General features: G+C 44.2%; 1 protein-coding gene and 1 non-coding gene across 2 annotated transcripts in view; both read right to left on the reverse strand.

The window, feature by feature from the left end:
* Positions 1 to 18,553, reverse strand: part of LOC8036197 (probable ATP-dependent RNA helicase DHX37) — a 72,749-nt gene that overhangs the window by 3,173 nt on the left and 51,023 nt on the right. Inside the window, exons 20-24 of the mRNA XM_029991951.4 lie at positions 13,800 to 13,920; positions 10,116 to 10,179; positions 9,880 to 9,994; positions 4,264 to 4,401; positions 809 to 977 (exon numbers count right to left, since the gene is read on the reverse strand). Coding sequence (XP_029847811.2) covers positions 809 to 977; positions 4,264 to 4,401; positions 9,880 to 9,994; positions 10,116 to 10,179; positions 13,800 to 13,920 — 607 coding nt within the window. The remainder of the gene's footprint in view (positions 1 to 808; positions 978 to 4,263; positions 4,402 to 9,879; positions 9,995 to 10,115; positions 10,180 to 13,799; positions 13,921 to 18,553) is intronic.
* Trnas-aga lies at positions 5,641 to 5,722 on the reverse strand. Its single transcript has one exon. It is a non-coding gene; the product is annotated as a tRNA-Ser (tRNA).

The raw sequence follows: 18,553 nt of genomic DNA on the forward strand, positions 1-18,553 counted from the left end.
TCAAATTAAATGTATCTTGAGCCACTCCTGAGTGCATGGTGTGTTGAAAGCAAAAAGCCAGGACTGGAGTTAAAAAAAAATACACACTGCTCTCATAAGCTGGAGCCCTTTACAAGCTTTGACAATATTCCAAAAGTTGTGGCTGGTACTTCATTGTTTCTGTTCCTGCATAATTCTGCAAAAGACAGAACTAAAGTTTGGCATAACCCAAGAAAACAAGCAGTACACAATTCTGTTCCTTGGCACGCTGTACTGTTTACTTTTCTATGTCTATATCCAAAAGTTTTAAACAAAAAAAAATATTACTAGTTTTTTTTTTTTTTTTGCTGCGCAGGTTTAGACAAGGACGAGTATAAAATAGAATCATAGAGACCAAACAAGTGACAAAGAACGCTCAATTCCTTGCCATGTCCTGCACATAAACTGCAGAGACAGCTGGGGCACTACACACTCTGCTGCAGTCTGATGCACACAAACTAAACACCGGCATATTTCTGCTAAATTTGGCAGCTAAATTTTCTTACAGAGTTTAGCAGCTAAATTTTTCCCCTAAATGTCACTGTCATATGACGCCCTGTGACATCATTTGACACCATGGTGTAACATGACACTGAAATCGTGACACTTTGATGTCACATGACATTGACGTCGCAATCACCCTACATGAAACACGCCTGCGATTTGGTGCGAAACCTCGCCATTAATGGCTGTCACCATAAAAATTTCCGCAAAAATTCCCGAATGGTCCAAACTGTCCGTGGGATGCTGGCACAGCTAAATGTAAAATGAAGTCAGGTGTCGGGCCTACCTTGCCCAACTCTTGACCATGGTGACAGGAGGGGAGAGCAGGAGCTTGGCGTACGACTTGAAGAAGGGCAGCACCTGGCCTTCCAGGAGGAACCTGGCAAACCAGCGGAATCGGTCTAGGCCCACGGGGAACTCGTGCTCGGCAGCCTCCATCTTCCAGCCGTGGGGCCCTAGAGAGCGTTGGGTTGTGCTTGGTCACGACGCCCTTTGCCTTCTAGCCCATACAACTTGCACTGTCCTGTGCTCAACAATCATCGGCCGCTAGGAAAGATGCCCAAAACACACCAAATACAATCCGCTATAATACTACAGTGATGGTGCATTTGAAGTTTTTAATTTTCTTGAAATACCTGAGACTGGGCAGAGAAACCTGAAGCAACCAAAGTAGACCAAAACAAAAGCAAGCAAAGTCCTTTCCCTGTTTTTTCTACTTAGATTTTTCAAGTTTCTTTACACCGTGCCCCCCTCCTCTCCCTCTTTTCCCTTCCTCCCCAAAAGCTGGTTTTCGACATCCTGTCCCAACCGGGGGGGCAAGGGGGGCGCTTGCCCCCCCCTAGTTCTCAGAGTGGGGGAGCAAGCCATGTGTTCCCCCCCCCTAGAAACAGCTGCCACAGGGCAGGGCAAACACTGGCTGGCGGCGCCCAAGGGATACCAAGGGTACCGCCCCCTCGGCCCAAGGGGGGGGGGGGGGGGGGGGGGGTCTGGTTTACTCCTTCACTCAAAAACAAGTTGGTATGCCACTGTCAGCGTCTTTGAAAGCTGTCATCTGGGATATTAACCTAAACAGTACAATACTTCTAATACCATTTCAAAGTAAAATTCGAAAAATTGTCAACATTGTGTCTGCGGTAACATTGTTGCGCAGTGTACATAGTCCGTTTCGTAGTTACACATTTTGGGGACCATCTTGAAAGAAACATTTTAAGTGGTTGAAGTAGGAATATATTTCGTTGAAACTTGTCTGAAAGTGTTGTATATTTTAAAGGGGCACTGACACTCCAAAATCGAATTTTTTTTTTTACTGTCTAAAACGATGCAAGTTGCAGTCATAGACACGCAAAAAAAAAACGCATCGCAAAAAAAATTTTCCTTTTTTTTTAAATTTTTGGCGTTTGATCCTCCCGCCTCTTGCCTCCTCGCTTCCTTTGATTCGTGACGTCAAGAATCATGAAATTTAGAAGCTTTGTAGGCGACATCTCTATAACCTTTAATAATGGCAATCCTAAAACATGTTTTTTAACGCAACTGCGAACGCACTATGGCCCTTCTTTTTGAAATACCAAAAATCGGGAGTTCGTTATGGTGCCGTCTCCTGTATTTGTATCCTCCCACGGAAAACAGGCGACACCGCTGAAAACCGGTCCGCCGGTGCTGGCTCCTTTCCTCCTCGCTTTGGGCCGCCATGGCAACAGGAGGGAGTCGTGAAAGAAAGTGGACTCTCAGAACTCCGCAATAATTGACGTCAACGCACCGACGCGGATAGCGCGGGAACTTCGAATTCGGCATTTGGAAATAGTTTTTTTACTTCACAAATACTGAATTCCCAAATTTCGAATTTTGAGGGAAATGTCCCTGCAGCGTTTTCAATCGTTTCAGATAATAAAAAAAAAAAAAGATTTTGATGTGTCAGTGCCTCTTTAAGAATGCGCTGACAAGCAAAAATATTTCACAACATAACTAAGTAGCTCACCTGCACCTTTGCATTATTTGCATTAACATCATTTCGGGACGTATTCTTATGCAGGAAAGGTGAGCAAACCAGGGTTAGAACGATGGAGACTTTTTGCGAAGAGGTTGAGATGTGCGGGGCTTTATACCAATGGGTTCAAACAGGACGGGCTCAAACGTAAAGGGTGTTTCAGCTACGGGTTCAAAAAAGAAGGGCGTTTCGGGAATGGGTTGAAACGAAATAGGTCCAAATGGGAAAGGCGATTCGGGAATGGGTCGAAACGGGACGGGTTAAAACGGGAAAATCGTTTTGGGAATGGATCGAAACAGGATGGGTTAAAATGGGAATGAGTTGTTTCGGGCTACACCCGTGTCCCTTCCAAGCTTGTTATGTTGGCGAGGGGCAACGATGCAAAGTTGACTATACTTCTAGTCAGTAACGTTCGCTTATATCCCGCCATAGCTAACTAGCCGCATTTTTGCTGAGGCCATCATTGATCCCAAAGCTACTATTACTAGAAGTAAGCTATCTTTCGGTGTTTAAAAAAATATAGCAAATCAAGCCAAAAATAAGGGCATGCTATCTTTCGGGAGTGGGGCATCTCTCGGGATTTTACGGTAGGCTTCAAACGAATGACGTCATGCCCTCTCCGTGCCTTCTAATATCCTCGTCTCCACGTGATTGGCGTAACGCGACCATGCAGCGTGCTTCTTGGAGCTGTTGGATCATCCCTATGTTACCAGCGTTTCTCATATCACAACCGCCGTCATCGTCTCACCATTTCTGATTATTGTCCCTCTGAGCTTCATTCACACTACGTGCGCAGACTGATGCTGCGGTTGTGCAGACATCGTCAAATATCGTAGACCCAAAAACGTGGTGGGTGAAGAGTGTGGCGCAGACGACACTTGCACTTTGCACACGCCTTTCCCAAACTTGCTCATCGTTGCGACAAGGATCACGTGACATCTCGCACCACGTAAAGCCATTTTGTTTGTCAGCCTGAGGCCAATGTTGCCGGAAGGAGCCGAAGTTTCGGTTTTGATTTTTTCTCATGTTTAAAGTAAGACTTTACAATATATATACGTATTCCATTTTTTCTAAAGCAAATGATGTACTGCCTTTTATTAGTGCTTTTTATTGTGAAATCACTCATTATCCCAAAATTCTTGGAATTGAGAGGAGTTGCCCTTTATACAGACGACAATGATGTTGGATGCACCATTTGTTGAGCGATTGTTTTGCAGTTATATTCATACCGCTTGCTGATCTTCGCTTGAAGATTGATTGGCTGGCACCACAAACAAAAGCTCTGAAGTAGTCATCCCACGCCGGTTGCAATGTTGGTCCGTCGTGGGCCGCCATCGCATCGTCCAGACCGCGGTTTGTCGCCATATTGAGAATGACGCAGTACATGTACCTCCTCTGATCTGGGCAACATTTTCATTTTTAATCAACGTCTTTGCAGTTTTTTGGAAGCCACAAAAAATGGGTTTTATATTTATTTTTAATATTGAATGTGTGCCTTAGATGACTTACGTGACTTTGAATATATTTGGTAGGCTAGTTTGATTGGCATGCGACCATGGAAAAGAGTCAGCACACCTCAAACCGACCAATTCTCAACCGGCAGTTTTCTAGCAGAAAGAAAACTAATTTTGAGCCGCAAATTGTATTCTGGGTAGTTGGGCTCTCATAGCCCACGTTCGAATAAAAACCTCGGCGAGCGTAAACACCTTGTCGGTGTCCCTTAAACGATACAATTAGTATGAATCAACAACACTGACCGAAAGTGGACGTCATGAAGCAGAAGACCTTGTCTTTCTTCTTGTCGTAATGTGGTGGGGGATCCTCCAAGGGTGCAGAGAAAGTGCATGCCTTGGGAGCGTAGACGGGCAGCCACTCTGGCTCCACCTCAGCCACCACTGCAGCAATGTACAAAGCACAGAGGGCTCACAGTTCAGACAAAGCCTATGTCTGCAAGCATTTCAGTAAAGAAATGTACAGAAAAAACTTTTTTAAGCTAAAACAATCGCTAAAAAATGCCACTTTTTTACTAGCATAACGTTTTCGAGGCCGTGGCAGATGTCGGGGCATTAGTGTAATGTGATAATTAGCTATTCACTAAAATTCAACTATGTTCTAAATATCAATTCTCGCTGGCATGCCTCAGTAAGAAATTTGTAGGCCACGACCCAAATATGTACCTAGGTCCTAGCAGTTGTTAGGTTTCAAGTAATCAAATCCTGCTTTGTGCTACTAATTGGCAGGAAATTTAGGCCATTGTGAAAACTCAGATAGAGAAGCATACAAATATTATGAAAACCCACAGTTGTGCTTTAAACGTGACACAGCACTTTAGCAGCGTTGAAACCAAACCCCGCCCGCCCACCACTGCGCGCCGTATCCTGTCCAGTTCTCCCCTCGTTTTCATCCTTGTTGTCTTGGCATATTACACCATGTTGAAACCAAAGTTGAGTCAAAGTGCGCTGCACCTGACTGCTGGACAGGACTACCTTGACAAACATATTTATTCCAATACAGTCGAACACAGATATATCAAATTCAAAGTGGATCGTAAAATAGCTAAATATATCAGTAATTTGATATACAAAATATGTTAAATTAAGCTCGAGTTAAAATTTTCTGGTGACCCTGCTAATACTGAAGGTCGCAAGAAATGGCAGCTTACCAAATAGAGCACCTCTAAATACAGTAGAGCGTAGTTGGCGGAGACTGCAACCACCCCCGCGCTTACACGCACACTTGGCAGGGACCTCCACACAGTATAAGCGACAAAACACGAAGATAATAAAAAAAAATGAAAGGAAAACAGAAAAATAAGACGCATAAAAAAATCAGAAAAAAAAAAAATTAAGCAAGCAGCAAAAAAGAAAGCTCAACAAATTAAAAAAAAAAAATAGGGCAAAGCGATAATGGCAAAAGAAAAAGGTAAACAAAGACAAGGCTTTCAAAGTGCGATTGCACAACCGTTATTGTCAACACACTCAACTTGCTGAAGTTGAGTGTGTTGACTTTAATTGAAAATCAATTAAAAAAAAAAAGGAGGACATCTTTCATTTTAGGGGCGAAGCTCCTTAGGGTCTAGCCTTGTTTGACCGTCCGGCCGGCGTCCATGCTCACATAAAAAGAAAAAATGTTTGCGCAGTCGACAGGATTCGAACCTGTGCGGGGAGACCCCAATGGATTTCTAGTCCATCGCCTTAACCACTCGGCCACAACTGCGGGACAAGTAGGGGGCTCTGAGATGTGGTAGTAACTGAAGAGCTGGGGTTTCTGTCATGGTTGAATGTGTGCTTCTAAATTTTTTCTGCAGACAAAAAGTTTTTTCGCAAGACAAAAGTCGGCTTTGTTTTGATGGGTCAACAAAATATTTTTTCTTTCATCATAATTAAAAGTGGTAATTGCAGTGATGTGATTGGCCTAAGCCATTTTGGAGCACCTTTTGGAGCAGCCAAAGCAGTCTTCTGGAGCAGCAAAAGTGACTTCTGGAGCAGCCCAAACAGTGTTTCAGAGCAGCAAAAGTGGCTTTTGGAGCAGATATTCTCAGAAAAATAAAAATATTTGTTTTATTTGATGGACAAACGAAGGGCACTTTGTGGTGTGTTGTGACAGAACTCGCTGTTTGTGTTTTACTGCTGATACATCCCACAAGTGTACAGTGTTATAGGCGTTGCCGAGCAATTCCGAAAAGAACGCTTGCCACCGATTTACTGGTTCCCGACATGCCAGGTTTTCGTCAAAAGTAAACAAATGCAAAACAAGAAATTGCAAGCGTCCCGGCTGGCGTCTCTGTCATGCAGTCATGTTCATATGCACGTGAGGGCAACTTCAGCAGGCTTGCAGTGGCTGTGCTTCGTTGCGCGAGCGGAGACAACGGCTGTTGAATCGAAACCGAAACAATGCAACTCTCCTCCATCGCCAACTGGTTCCCAAAATAGTATGCAAAATGTAACTGTCCAGCATACAAAAAAAAAAAAAAAAAAAAAAAAACAGTTGAGCGGCCTATGCTTGGTAGGCCGGCAGGCGATGTACGAGCTAAACACACAGAAAAAAAGAACCTGAGCGCATTGATGCATGACATCGCGAGCCAGGGTCAAAACGTTCTTGGAGCGCTTTGTGCAACGACCTAACTCGAGACAAACAAGCGCGATGTGCGGGTTCACACATTGCCTTCTTTGCTTTAGCTCACTTCTCTTCACCAACTTTCTTTCGCGGCAGATTTTTCACGTACCGGGCTCCCTCTCGAAAGAAAGCCCACCGAGAAAAACCGAGGTAATTAATATTTCGACAAGCAGTCGTTGAGTTAGAGGGAGTTTTTTTGTAGTAGAGTATGATTTAAAGAAGGCCGGGAATGTCGATGAACAAGTTTAGAAAGCGCCATATCTGCAGTGACGTGGGAACGACAACACCCGACGTCGCGCGACCACGGTGACTGTGGTCGCGCGAGCGTTTCAGTTCACAAAGTAACTCTCGCCGCCCAAAAAACGTGGTTTTGTTTCACAGCATGACGGCATGGCTGGCACCCGGCACACTAGCGTCGGAGTGTCCGCACACGCCCGCACCTATCGTAGAAAAAATTTAAAAAAGACGCGAGACGAGATTTTCGAGACGACGAGTTACGAGGGCACGGGCAACGTTGGGCATGAGGGTGCGAAACGCGAGACGGAGGCAAGGAGGCTAGGACGACGGGAAAAAACATGCAAGACCGGATGGACAATTGATGCAAGGTACTTTGTGTCGGGTAGAGTTCCGCGGGATTAGAGTTGCACGTCTGTTTTCCACGTGCTGCCGCGCCGCTATTCGCCGAGATCCAATCACGTGAGGAGCCGGATCAAGTGCCGTGCAGGAAAGTAGACGTTGCACGCGCCCCGCCGAACGTTCCCCTGCTTTTGAGCGCGCCGCGCGGCTCGGACGCGCGGCGCTGCTATTTGCCGAATTCAGTCACGTGAGACGCTGGATCAACATGCCATGCAGGAAAGACGGCGCTACGGGGATGAACGCGCAACTCTGGCTCCCGTAGGGAGCCTATACAGGAACTCTAGTGTCGGGCGGCCGCTTGCGCCACCTAGCTGACGCATGCGCAATTACGGTTCTCAGTTTAGTTTCGGTTTTGAAAGGCGATCGAAATTGCTCCTTTGGCGCAGGCTTGGCGCAGATTACCTACATTTTGGCAAAATGTAGCAGGACGTAGCAGGGTTAGCCCCTTGGCGCAGTTTGGTGCAATTGGCGCAGCAATCACATCACTGTAATTGGAAATGGTCAAACAAACTTATTTGAAAACACCCTATAGCCTATTCTGACGATCAGCTACAAATTATTTGACTGAAATACGCCACGTATGATAATTGTTAAAAAATTTATTGAATTTTATGTAACCAGTTTGCTACTCATCACGTTAATTAAAGGGATACTGAAACAAAATTCTAGCACCTATCTTATACTCTAAATGTCAACCACAATCTCGCCACACTATGGAGACACCAATTATTTGCTCGAAAAAACACCAAAACATTATTTAAAAGGAAGAAACCAAATGTCGCTATGTCACTCTGACCCTAAAAGCAGTGCCACTCCGCGGAAGTACGGCGGCAAGCTGCGTGCACACGAGCCCTTTCCAACCGGATTTCCCTTCCCTCCCGGCCTATTCGATTCCTCTGGAGAGCGGGGAGGGTCAACTAAAAACAGCCAGGTTGTAATGCGTTGACGACGCCACATGGCGGAGCTCTTAACCACGCCACCCCCAAGCAGCTTTGCCCGTGCTGGGCCGGTTGATGTCACGTTTCCTGGCCCACACGGCCAGTCAGGAGACGCGAAGATTAGCCTTCGCGCTCTCCGATGGCTGATCTTCGAGCGCTCGCTGGAGTCGGCCCTTTGGAACGAAAAATATAGCCATTCTTTCAAAAGACAAGCGTGCAATTGTCATTAGCAGATAGAGTTGATCAAGTTTATCTTATTTCTGAATGTGAGAGGTACATTTTAAGTTTCGATTCAGTATCCCTTTAAAATGTTCTGATATCAACCACTGCTGAAGTCCAAAGGAACCATGTCTTCACGTAAGTGCCCTTTTTCTTAAAGGATATATTTTAGTCTTACAAACACCGTGTAGTATTTTACTGAACATCGGACAATGGTCGCTGTCACGGGACCTATTAAATTTGGTACATAGAGTATAGGATAATGAAACTTTGATTTAGATTTGCATAACAAAATTTCCAATTAATATAGATAAATAGATAGTTACAATTAGAAACTTTTTCCAGGCCCCGAAAACGCATCCAACTTTGATGCACTCCCACATTCTTTTCCTTTCTTTTATCTTCCACATTTTTGCTCTGCCAGCCTCGTGCCTGTAACACGGGCGGTGACTTTGGCACGCCACCACGCCTCCCATATGCTCCGAGACTTTATAAAATTTACCGACTTAGTGGTCTTCGACGATGCCCAGCAAATTTCTAATTGGAACCATTAGTTTGTTTTTACTAACTAAAAACTAAAAAGTGAATTATGCGAGACTAATTAACGACTAAAGTAGCTAAAATTATTGCTAAATTGGCCCCTCGCCAATGACTAACGTGACACAACTATTTTTCTTCTTCTCTGTAATGCGCACCTTTGACAGAAAAAGAATTGTCCAACGCAGAAGTAGACTAATGCAAAACATTGCATGTTCAGGCCCGTTCGCGCACTTGCGACTTCTTAGGACCGTGTGCCTCGAAACCTCTTAAAATCTTTTACGACAAGGGGACACACTTGTGCCCCTTATCGGGTATCCGTGGAACGCTTGGTGGTCCCGTAAATTTCTAATTTTCTTAGCGCATCATTCTTTCTTTTTACAGCGGATCTGTTAAGGGCTAGTTTCCCCAGTACTGTGTCTGCGGGTAAACAAATGTCGACACAAAACTCTGGACAGCTACCGCCATCTATGAGTGACGGCGGCAACCAGACAACCTGCTTGCCGGTCGTCTGTTTGCCGCCGTCGCTCATAGATGCCAGCAACCTTTCCAGCCTTTCCACTCTGGTTTTCACCAGAGTGGAAAGGCTGAATTTCACTAGGCGTCATCCTCGAAGTCATCCTCGAGGTCGTCCTCGAGGTCGTCCTTGAGGTCGTCCTAGACGTCGGCCTCTAGGCATCATCCTAGACGTCGTAAAGATAGCAGCTTCGCTGGTCCTCCATCTTCACGTGAAGTGGAAGGACTCTACGTTTTTTGGCTCGAAAAAACTCTTGTCAATGTTATAAACTACCGTCTCTCGTAGGTAGTGTGTACATTTGACCACTCAAATACCGCGAAACCTTCGCTCTAGTGAAATGCAGTTCCAGGGACCCCGCATAGATGGCGCAAGCATCGTAAGTGTGTTAATGGGCCTTTATGTAAACTCACCCCTCATGAACATCTTGCTGGTTTCAAAAATCTCTTGGTACATGACGAAGAGCGGAAGCTTTCCACTCAGCACTGAGTTTGGATGGATGAAGACGGGGTCGTCCACTTCAATGCTCTTAAAAAAAAAGAAGAAAAAGGAAAATGAAGTGAATTTTTTGATGCGAAGAGAACAGCATGAACTCAAGCTGGACAAGAAAATGACTATTTCTAGCTTCATGGGTCACATGCTGCTTTACCTTGTAAGCATTCTTGGCGATGGCAGCCTCGGTTTCGCTGCATCTCTCCTCGTCTGTCATTTTTCTGAGGAGCGAAAAGACACACTTTGAGGGTGGACCCAAACAAAGTTATTTTTCTACATAAAAGAAGAAAAAAAAGCTGTTTTTAAACAGTCTGCATGGGACATGCGTGTCAAAAAATAAATTTTAAGAAAAAAAAAAAACACTTTTAGAGCAATATTGGCGACAAGAGACTTATTTGAAATTCTGCGCACAAAGTCTATGACGTCATGAAATGGTCATTCGCTCAACGAGATGGCCATTTGCTTTTTCCACCTCAACGTGAAGGTGAAGCCGGTCCACCTCTCCTCCACGTTACCAAAATGCCGAGAGAAAACAAGCGGAAAGGAGGTGACTACCGACTAAGCCATGTCTTGCGCCGTTAATATCGCTCTAAATTTTTTTTTTTTCACGTAACAATAATTTTTTGATTTGCGTGTCTCAACCAAACTGTTAAAAAAAAAAAAAAATTATTTCTTTTCAGGGGTTCTTTAAGGGGGGACACTACCGAAAAGGGTCAACTCTTGAACCTTTAGCTTAATATGAATGAAATTTACAGTATATACTGGCAGTTGCTAGGCAGAATACAGTGCAAAGTTTCACCTGCATACATGATTTGGAAAAGAAATCATAGTAGTCTTATAAGGAACACACTGACTTTGTTAGTTAGAAAACTAATGTTATACCCAACATTTTTCTTCACCAGATACAGAGCAGAATGCCTGGAGAGTGTGACTGTGAAAACAAGATTTCCAAAAAGTAATTTATTTTATGCAAACATCGCGGTGAAAAATCAAAAAAAAATTTTCCCTTTTATGTTGATGACAAAATCATAACATCTTTTACAAAAAAAAACATCCACAAAGTAAAAAAGCAATGCCACAGTTGCACTGCCCATTAAATTCCAGTTAGGAAAAACGAGGAAGCCTTTCCTTTCGTCCCATTACCAAACAATAGTTTTCCTAAAGTGAAATTTATGCCAAAAGTGGAACGGAGAAATATGCGCGTCCAAGTGCTCCATCCTCTACCTTTTTTTTTAGCATCAATGGACCAAAAAAGATTTATATAAAAAAAGAAAAAAAAATTGGCAGACATTTAAGACTGTTTACATGTAGGAATGCAAAAGCATTTCTACACGCGGTGCATTCCTACAAGCAGCGTGCCACGTCTTCTTTTCTCACACGGCACTCTGGTGGTGACATCCCGCTCCCCCACTGCAAAGGCGCGGTGAACCCTGCCGGCTTCACGCCAATTTCCGTGATGAGGCACGCCAATTTCCGTGATGAGGCATCTGCATTGCTGTGCTTTTCTTTGTTTTATTGGGAATGGGAATTTAGGTGCCGTTTCTCTGCTACAGTCGATTAGAGACAACGCCAGCTTCGCTCCATGGCACAGTTTATGCTTTCGCACTAAAAATACCTATGCAGTGTAAACTAATGAAACTTTCTGGGAATACTCTATAGATGTTGGTGGATGTAAATATGGTATTTTTCAAAATGATCTTCTTTGCAGAAATACCTTTTCTTCTAGGTGGTGTTCCCTTTAACGTCTTTCACACTACTACTACTAAGTGCTTCTTAGAGCAAGCCTCTATGTTGAGAATGAATATAAGGAGGGTGTGCATTTTCCGGTTTTAACCGAAAGACACCGATAAACATCCGTCGGTGACGAAAATATAAAATCGGTTAAAAACACCGGTGGTTGGATATTTTCGCCCTGGTTAAAACCGAAAAACACCGGTCGTTGCTAGTTTCCGACCTAGCGAAACCCTTTCCCCGTAGAGGTTCGTCAAACGTGTTATCTCGTGGATCCTGCATTCTTCCAGTGTTTATACATGGCTTGCAGGTGGCGTCAGTCCGCCCTCCTTTCTGGGGGTCAAAAGCGTCTAGTGAACGCAGTAGACGCTAAGCTCTCATACGCCTTTCCCTTATTGTGTCTCCCATGGCCCCCTTTTGTGGAAAAATTAACACAGTGGAGGGTAGGCTCTCACGTGCCTTTTCCTCATTGTGTCTGGCCAAGTGATGTCAGTGCAAGCCATGTATTCAGAGGTTGCTGTGGTTCCTGGAAGACACTGCCAACGTCCGTGTCGTACAGGAGCGTGCGTTTTCATAATTACGGGTTGCGAACCGCAAGGAACGTGGTGCCATGAAGGCAGCACGTTCCTTGCGTGTAGATGCAAGCATAAAAGTATGCTTGCATCTACTATAATAACCTAGTGTTAGAAATAGTTGCTTCCTAGAGAAGAAGTGTATGAACTATGTGAATAAAATTGGAACTCTCTTTCTGTGATCAATCACTTTTTTTTCACCGATATTCACAGATTTTAGCCTCGTCGTGAGACGTTCCACCGAAATACACCTGTGTTTTGAAAATAAATAAACACCGAAAAACATCCGCCGATTTTTCTCAGAAATAAACACCGGAAAGTACACACCCTAAATATAAGCCATATCCTTGTTTGGTTTAATTATCAGTAACTGGCTCACAGTAACCTTAAGGAAACCTGAAAATTCAATCATTATAATCGATTATCGTTGTATCTGGAGTAGAAACTGAACGCTTCTAGTTTAGAAACTTAAGAAACTAATAGTTATAGGCAGTACATCGTTATATGTGGTATTGTTATAAGTGGACTGCACTGTATACATATGAAATTATAATAAAATGGCCATCGTATTAGCACCTTCCAATTCTTCAGCTCTTGCCACTCAATTTTACCTGCAATGCTTCAATTTTTAATTTTTGTAGCTCACAACTCTGACCAGGCAGCCAACTGAATAAGGTTGCCACATTAATAACAAAAACAAGAAAATTGGAAACCTACAATCGAAGGGACAAAATGACAAAAATAATTTCTGCTAGCCTTTGCAAAGACAGTAGCCTACAACACGGATTCTCCAACTGGGTCCCTAAGAACACTGGGGTTCCCCAGAACCTCAAGTATTCTTGGAAAGCGTATTTCCAGTTAAAACGCCATTTTGGCAGATCTAACTTCTAAGCCATCCATCGATGCAGAACTATAAACAAAACACTTTTTATGTGCATTATTGCTTACAAGCTGGGGGGATGGGTGGCCGACTGGGCTAGTGCACACCAGCTCGGAGCATGTGAAGTGAAAGCTCGCGCTGCAGAACCGAGGATCCTGAGTTCAATCTCCATACCTGCTTGTTTTGATCTGGATGAGCATCGCATCGGCGTGCGGTCGTGTATCACTACTGCGTGGTGCACGTTAAAGACCCCAGGCTAGCGGTTGTACTGCACCGACTAAATTTCTTATCTACAGCTGGGAGACTCGTCGCCCGCTGAGGCAGACCAAGTTGTAGGCTGTAAAAGCATACACACAACTGAATTGTATTTTTTTTTTTATGTTTTGTATACAAGGTGTGAAGACTTCTGAACCGCTTTATTATATCAATGCAGAGTCCGGGAGAAGTATTTCGGATATCAGACAAGGCAGGTGGAGGTCTCTCGAGATAGAAAAGTTGGAGAGTGACTGGTCTACTACAAAAGGTTAAACCGTGAAAAGGTTATCGTACATTATCACGACATATTGTACCAAAACTTTCAAAGTGTTCTTCAGTAAACAGAGAAAGCGTGATAGAAAGATGTGACACATACTTTTCGAAAAAGTAATCGACGTCTTACTTGGCAATGTGGTCGCTGAAGCCCATGAGCACGACTTGGCGAATCAGCTTTGCCTGCAGGTCGGAGGGAGGGTCCATCTTGGGGTCCACAGAGAGGCCCAGATTGGGGATGAGAAGGTTCACTGAAACGTAAAATGATCACTGAACATAAAACTACACTGTTTCGTGTCATGATGCGATGAGCAGAAAAAGCTCATACACCTAGTAAAAGTCCCTCGAGACATTGCTTAAGTATTTGGGGCCATGTCTTCTGACCACGAGTCAGTACTGTCGAGACCGGTTATTACGAAGTCAACGGGAATCGGAAATCACTCCGCTATATTTACAATTTCGTTATAACCGACTTCGGTAAATAAAGGAAGTGCAAAAAGGAAAGGGAAAATCGTAATCGCTTTGCTGTAGCCGCTATTTCGTTATAACCGACTTCGTTATAACCGGTCTGACAGTACTTGCAGTTGACTTCAAAGAACACATGCAAAGGGAAAAAAAACTTTTTTTATAAACAGCCTAGATGAAAAAAGAAAGTCATAAAATGAATTTACAATGAAAAAAACTTTTAGAGCTATATTTACGGCGTGAAACAAATTTGTAGTTGGTGCCCGCGGGAGCCACCACTGGTCACGTGGTAGACCTGTACGCCGCCGCGCTAAGCTCTTGCAAAGTCACGCCGCCACCTCACGCTGAGCGAGGTGCACCGCCGGTTGAATGCATTTCTGCATGCCGCCACCACCGCTGCCGGAAGGAAGCACATTGGTACGCTGCCGCCGTCAATTTCTGACTGGCGCACAGGTCTATCAGGTGGTGTTTGAACTCTTTCAGGAGCTTCCTTTGGGCTCTAAAAGTTACTTATTAATCTTTGTTTTTTTGTTACAGTACAAACGAAGATGAATAAGTAACTTTTAGAGTCCAAAAAGCGCAAGCACCACGTGACCATAGCGGCCAGTCACGTGACCATAGCGGCTACTTTTCTGTAGGCTCCCGCAGGCGTCAACTTCGAATTCGTTTCGCGCCGTAAATATAGCTCTAAATTTTTTTTTTTTTTTTATCTTTTTTATTGTAAATTTGTTTTACGACATCCTTTTTCCATCTATATGCATTTCCACATCAAGAAAAAAGGAAGCTTTATGCATTGTTCATACGCCGCACAAAGTAGTTCTTACAGGATTTGGTTGTCGGAGGAAAAAGCGATGCTTTTGGCGTTTGAAGCGTGTAAGTCTTGGTAAGGTAACATATATCTAATCTAAAATGCACCTACCATAGAATACTGTGCATCGGCCCATTCCACATTAAGCGCACATTACCAAATTTGTAAGATCTGAGAAAATACGCACAGTACATTTATATGTCAAATTGATGACCTCTTGAACAAGTGCCCATCCCACATTTTTTTGCAATTATCTCCAAAGTTTGAGTGGGCGCTTGCCCGGTATTTTACAGTACATATATCTTAATTATCTACATAAAGAGAGAAATTAGTAATGCTTTGTGAGGAGTTGGACTTTTTACTACAGTTCTTAAAATAAAAACAAATATAGGCTGTTTAAAAAAAAAATGTTTCCTTTGCATGTTGTGTTAGGGGAAAACATTTGCTTTACTATTTATGATAACTGAATTAAATTTTTAGATTAGAATTCTTGATCTTCGTTTATAAATCTGGTGTTAGTTTTGATATTAGATTGTTTCTGTTTTGGATACAATGCACATGCAGAAATAACCATGTTATTGCTCTCACGGGGGGCACGACAACACACATTAAAAGAGCCTAGTAAAATAAGTTCATTTGATCCATTTAAACCACTAAGTGCAATGAACAACAACAAAAAAAAAAAGTGTGCGAGACCTATTCTATTTTAAAATAATTGAAAATCGCAAAAACGCCAGTTCTAAAGAGCTAACAGAAGTTTCTTAAATTTTTTTTTCATAGATATAAAAAATATACATTCTAACCAAAATAGTTGTACTCTGCATATTCTAAAACGTATGCATGCCACATCTGGTTCTGGCAGGACATTATTAAAGGGGTGCTGACACCCCAAAGGGCGTATTCTTTTTGTTGTCTAAAACAATGCAAATTGTAGTCATAGGCACGCAAAAAAATACTGCAACGCAAAAATCAATTTTCCCACGTGTGCGTGCGCTTTTTATTTTTGGCACTCTTCTCTCCCGCACCTAACCTCCTTGCTTATTTTGATTTGTGACGTCAAATATTATGAAATTTAGAAGCTTTGTAAGCGAAATTTCTATAACATTTATTAACGGCATTCGTAAAACATATTTTTTAATGCAATTGCAGATGCACTATGGCCCTTCTTTTTGAAATACCGAAAATCGGAGTCCAGTGTGATGTCGCCGCACGGCTTTTATCCTCCTTTCAAAAACATGGCGGTGCTCGAAGCACGTAGCAGAGGATGATCGGTGAGTCGGGGAATCGAACGAAGTGGACTTTTTTAGGTGCCCGACAACGTCTCAGATTTCGAAAAGGAAATCGTCAAATGGTCAAAACAACTGTGGTTTGAGTCTTTGTATCATAGTTTCGGTTGCGACTCCGCCGGGGCAGCCTTCAGGCAGAACCAGCGCGACGTGGCCCCTCACGTCGTTCATAAAAGCCCACTGCGCGTTCTCTTCGACCTCACATTGTTTCAAAGAATTTGAGATCGCTGAAAGGGCCCTAAACGAACTTAAAACTCGAAAGTCAAGTGTCGTTTGCTCACAGCGATATTATGTATCCCAGCGCCATCCCAGTATCCCAGCAACGGGCGTCTTGCCCGTTGCAGTGTGTACCATGGTATGCTGCTTGTACAAAAACCGTGCCAGTGTACGTTTCACCGTGTCTTTTTCTCCCTTCGCCAGAGCCTTCTTTAATTGCTGTACCATTCTTTCGGCTTGGCCGTTCGTTGCCGGGTGATAAGGTGCGCTCGTTACCGCTGTGATTCCATTGGAGTGGTAAAAGCTTTTTATCTCTTGCGATATAAAAGCAGTTCCGTTATCCGACATTACTTTACGTGGTATGCCGAACGTTGCAAAAATGTTCCGTAATTCACAAATCACAGTTGATGACGTCATGTTTCGAACTGCACGAACCTCTAACCATTTAGAGTATGCATCTATCACGACAAGATAGACTTGTCCATCTACAGGCCCTGCAAAATCCAAATGGATGGTGTCCCAAGGTACTGTAGGTCTGTCCCAGGTGGGACTGGTGGCTTTTGGTGGTGCTTTCTGGTGTAGCTGGCACTTCTCACATTGAGCTACACATAATTCGATCTCTTTGTCTATGCCGGGCCACCACACGCAGCTTCGGGCGTAGGCCTTCATGGCTACGATGCCTCGGTGTCCTGCATGTAGAAGTCTCATAGCCTCGGGTCTCATTGACGCTGGGATTACCACGCGCGCACCCCAGGTGAGACAACCACGATGGATGGACAACTCAGTTGCCTTGAGCTTGAACGCGTTGAACCGATCGCCCACCAGTCTCTTTACCTCGCCATTCTTGACTGCTCTAAAGACCTCAGCCAGAGTGGAATCAATTGCCGTTTCGTCTTCCAGTTCTTTTGCGGTCATGGGAGGCTTCGTCAGTGCCTCCAACATCAGGACATCGCCGAGAGGATCCTGTTCGTCCTGCGTTTCCGGCACCGGTAGTCGGCTCAGAGCGTCAGCATTTTGATTGCGTTTTCCCGCTCTGTAGATTAGGTCATAGTTATAGGCCGCGAGCTTGATACACCAGCGTGTCATGCGTGGCGAAAGCACATTCGGTACTGGTGATTTCGGGCCCATGATGCCCAACAATGGTTGATGGTCCGTCGTTATTTTCACGGGACGTCCCGCGACATAGCGATGAAAACGGTCCATTGCGAAAATGATAGCCAGCCCTTCACGGTCCAATTGCGAGTAGTTTTTTTCAGCCTTGCCGAGCGTTCTTGATGCGAACACGATCGGAGCCTCATTTCCGTCTGCATCTAACTGTGCTAATACTGCGCCGACGCCGTAGGGGGAAGCGTCAAATGACACGATCAAGGTTTTGTTCTCGTCGTAGTGCGCGAGGACCGTACGTTTTGCGATGGCCTGTTTCAGCTGCAGAAAGGCTCGTCGATGATTTTCTTTCCATTCCCAAGGTCTGTCTTTCTCTAGCAGTGCGTAGAGATCTTTTGCTATTGTTGCCCGATTTGCCAAAAATCGGTCGTAAAAAGCTAGAAGTCCGAGAAACGACTGTAGCGTGGTTCGACAGGTCGGCTCTGGCATCTCGTGGATAGCTTTGAGTTTTTCCTCAGTCGGGTGTATCCCGGCAGCATCGATGATGTGTCTGAGGTACTGTACTTGTTCCACTGCGAAGCGGCACTTAGATCTTTTTAGTCGTAGACCAGCTTGAGCAAGTCTCGCCAATACTGTGTCCAGTCTAGTCATGTGCTCGGCATTGTTGGCCCCGCTGATAATCACATCATCGAGGTATATCCCTATACCCAGGATTCCTGCTAAAACAGTTTCCATGAATCGCTGAAAAATTGCTGGAGCAGCTGCGATGCCAAATGGCATCCTCTTGACTCGATAGAGGCCTTTTATAGTGCTGATGGTCAACACGTCAGCCGTCTCAGTTGTCAGTTGTAGCTGTTGATACGCTTGGGTGAGGTCTAGCGTCGAAAATACCACACCTCCTTGCAAATTTGCCAGGATTTCTGGAACCGTCGGCATGGGGTACACTGCGAGCTTTGCTTCCTTGTTTACCGTGCTTCGGTAATCTCCGCATAGCCGGATGGTGCC

The sequence above is a fragment of the Ixodes scapularis genome, unplaced genomic scaffold, assembly GCF_016920785.2.
Source record: "Ixodes scapularis isolate PalLabHiFi unplaced genomic scaffold, ASM1692078v2 PGA_scaffold1__304_contigs__length_218370807, whole genome shotgun sequence".
Taxonomy (NCBI): Eukaryota; Metazoa; Arthropoda; class Arachnida; order Ixodida; family Ixodidae; genus Ixodes; species Ixodes scapularis.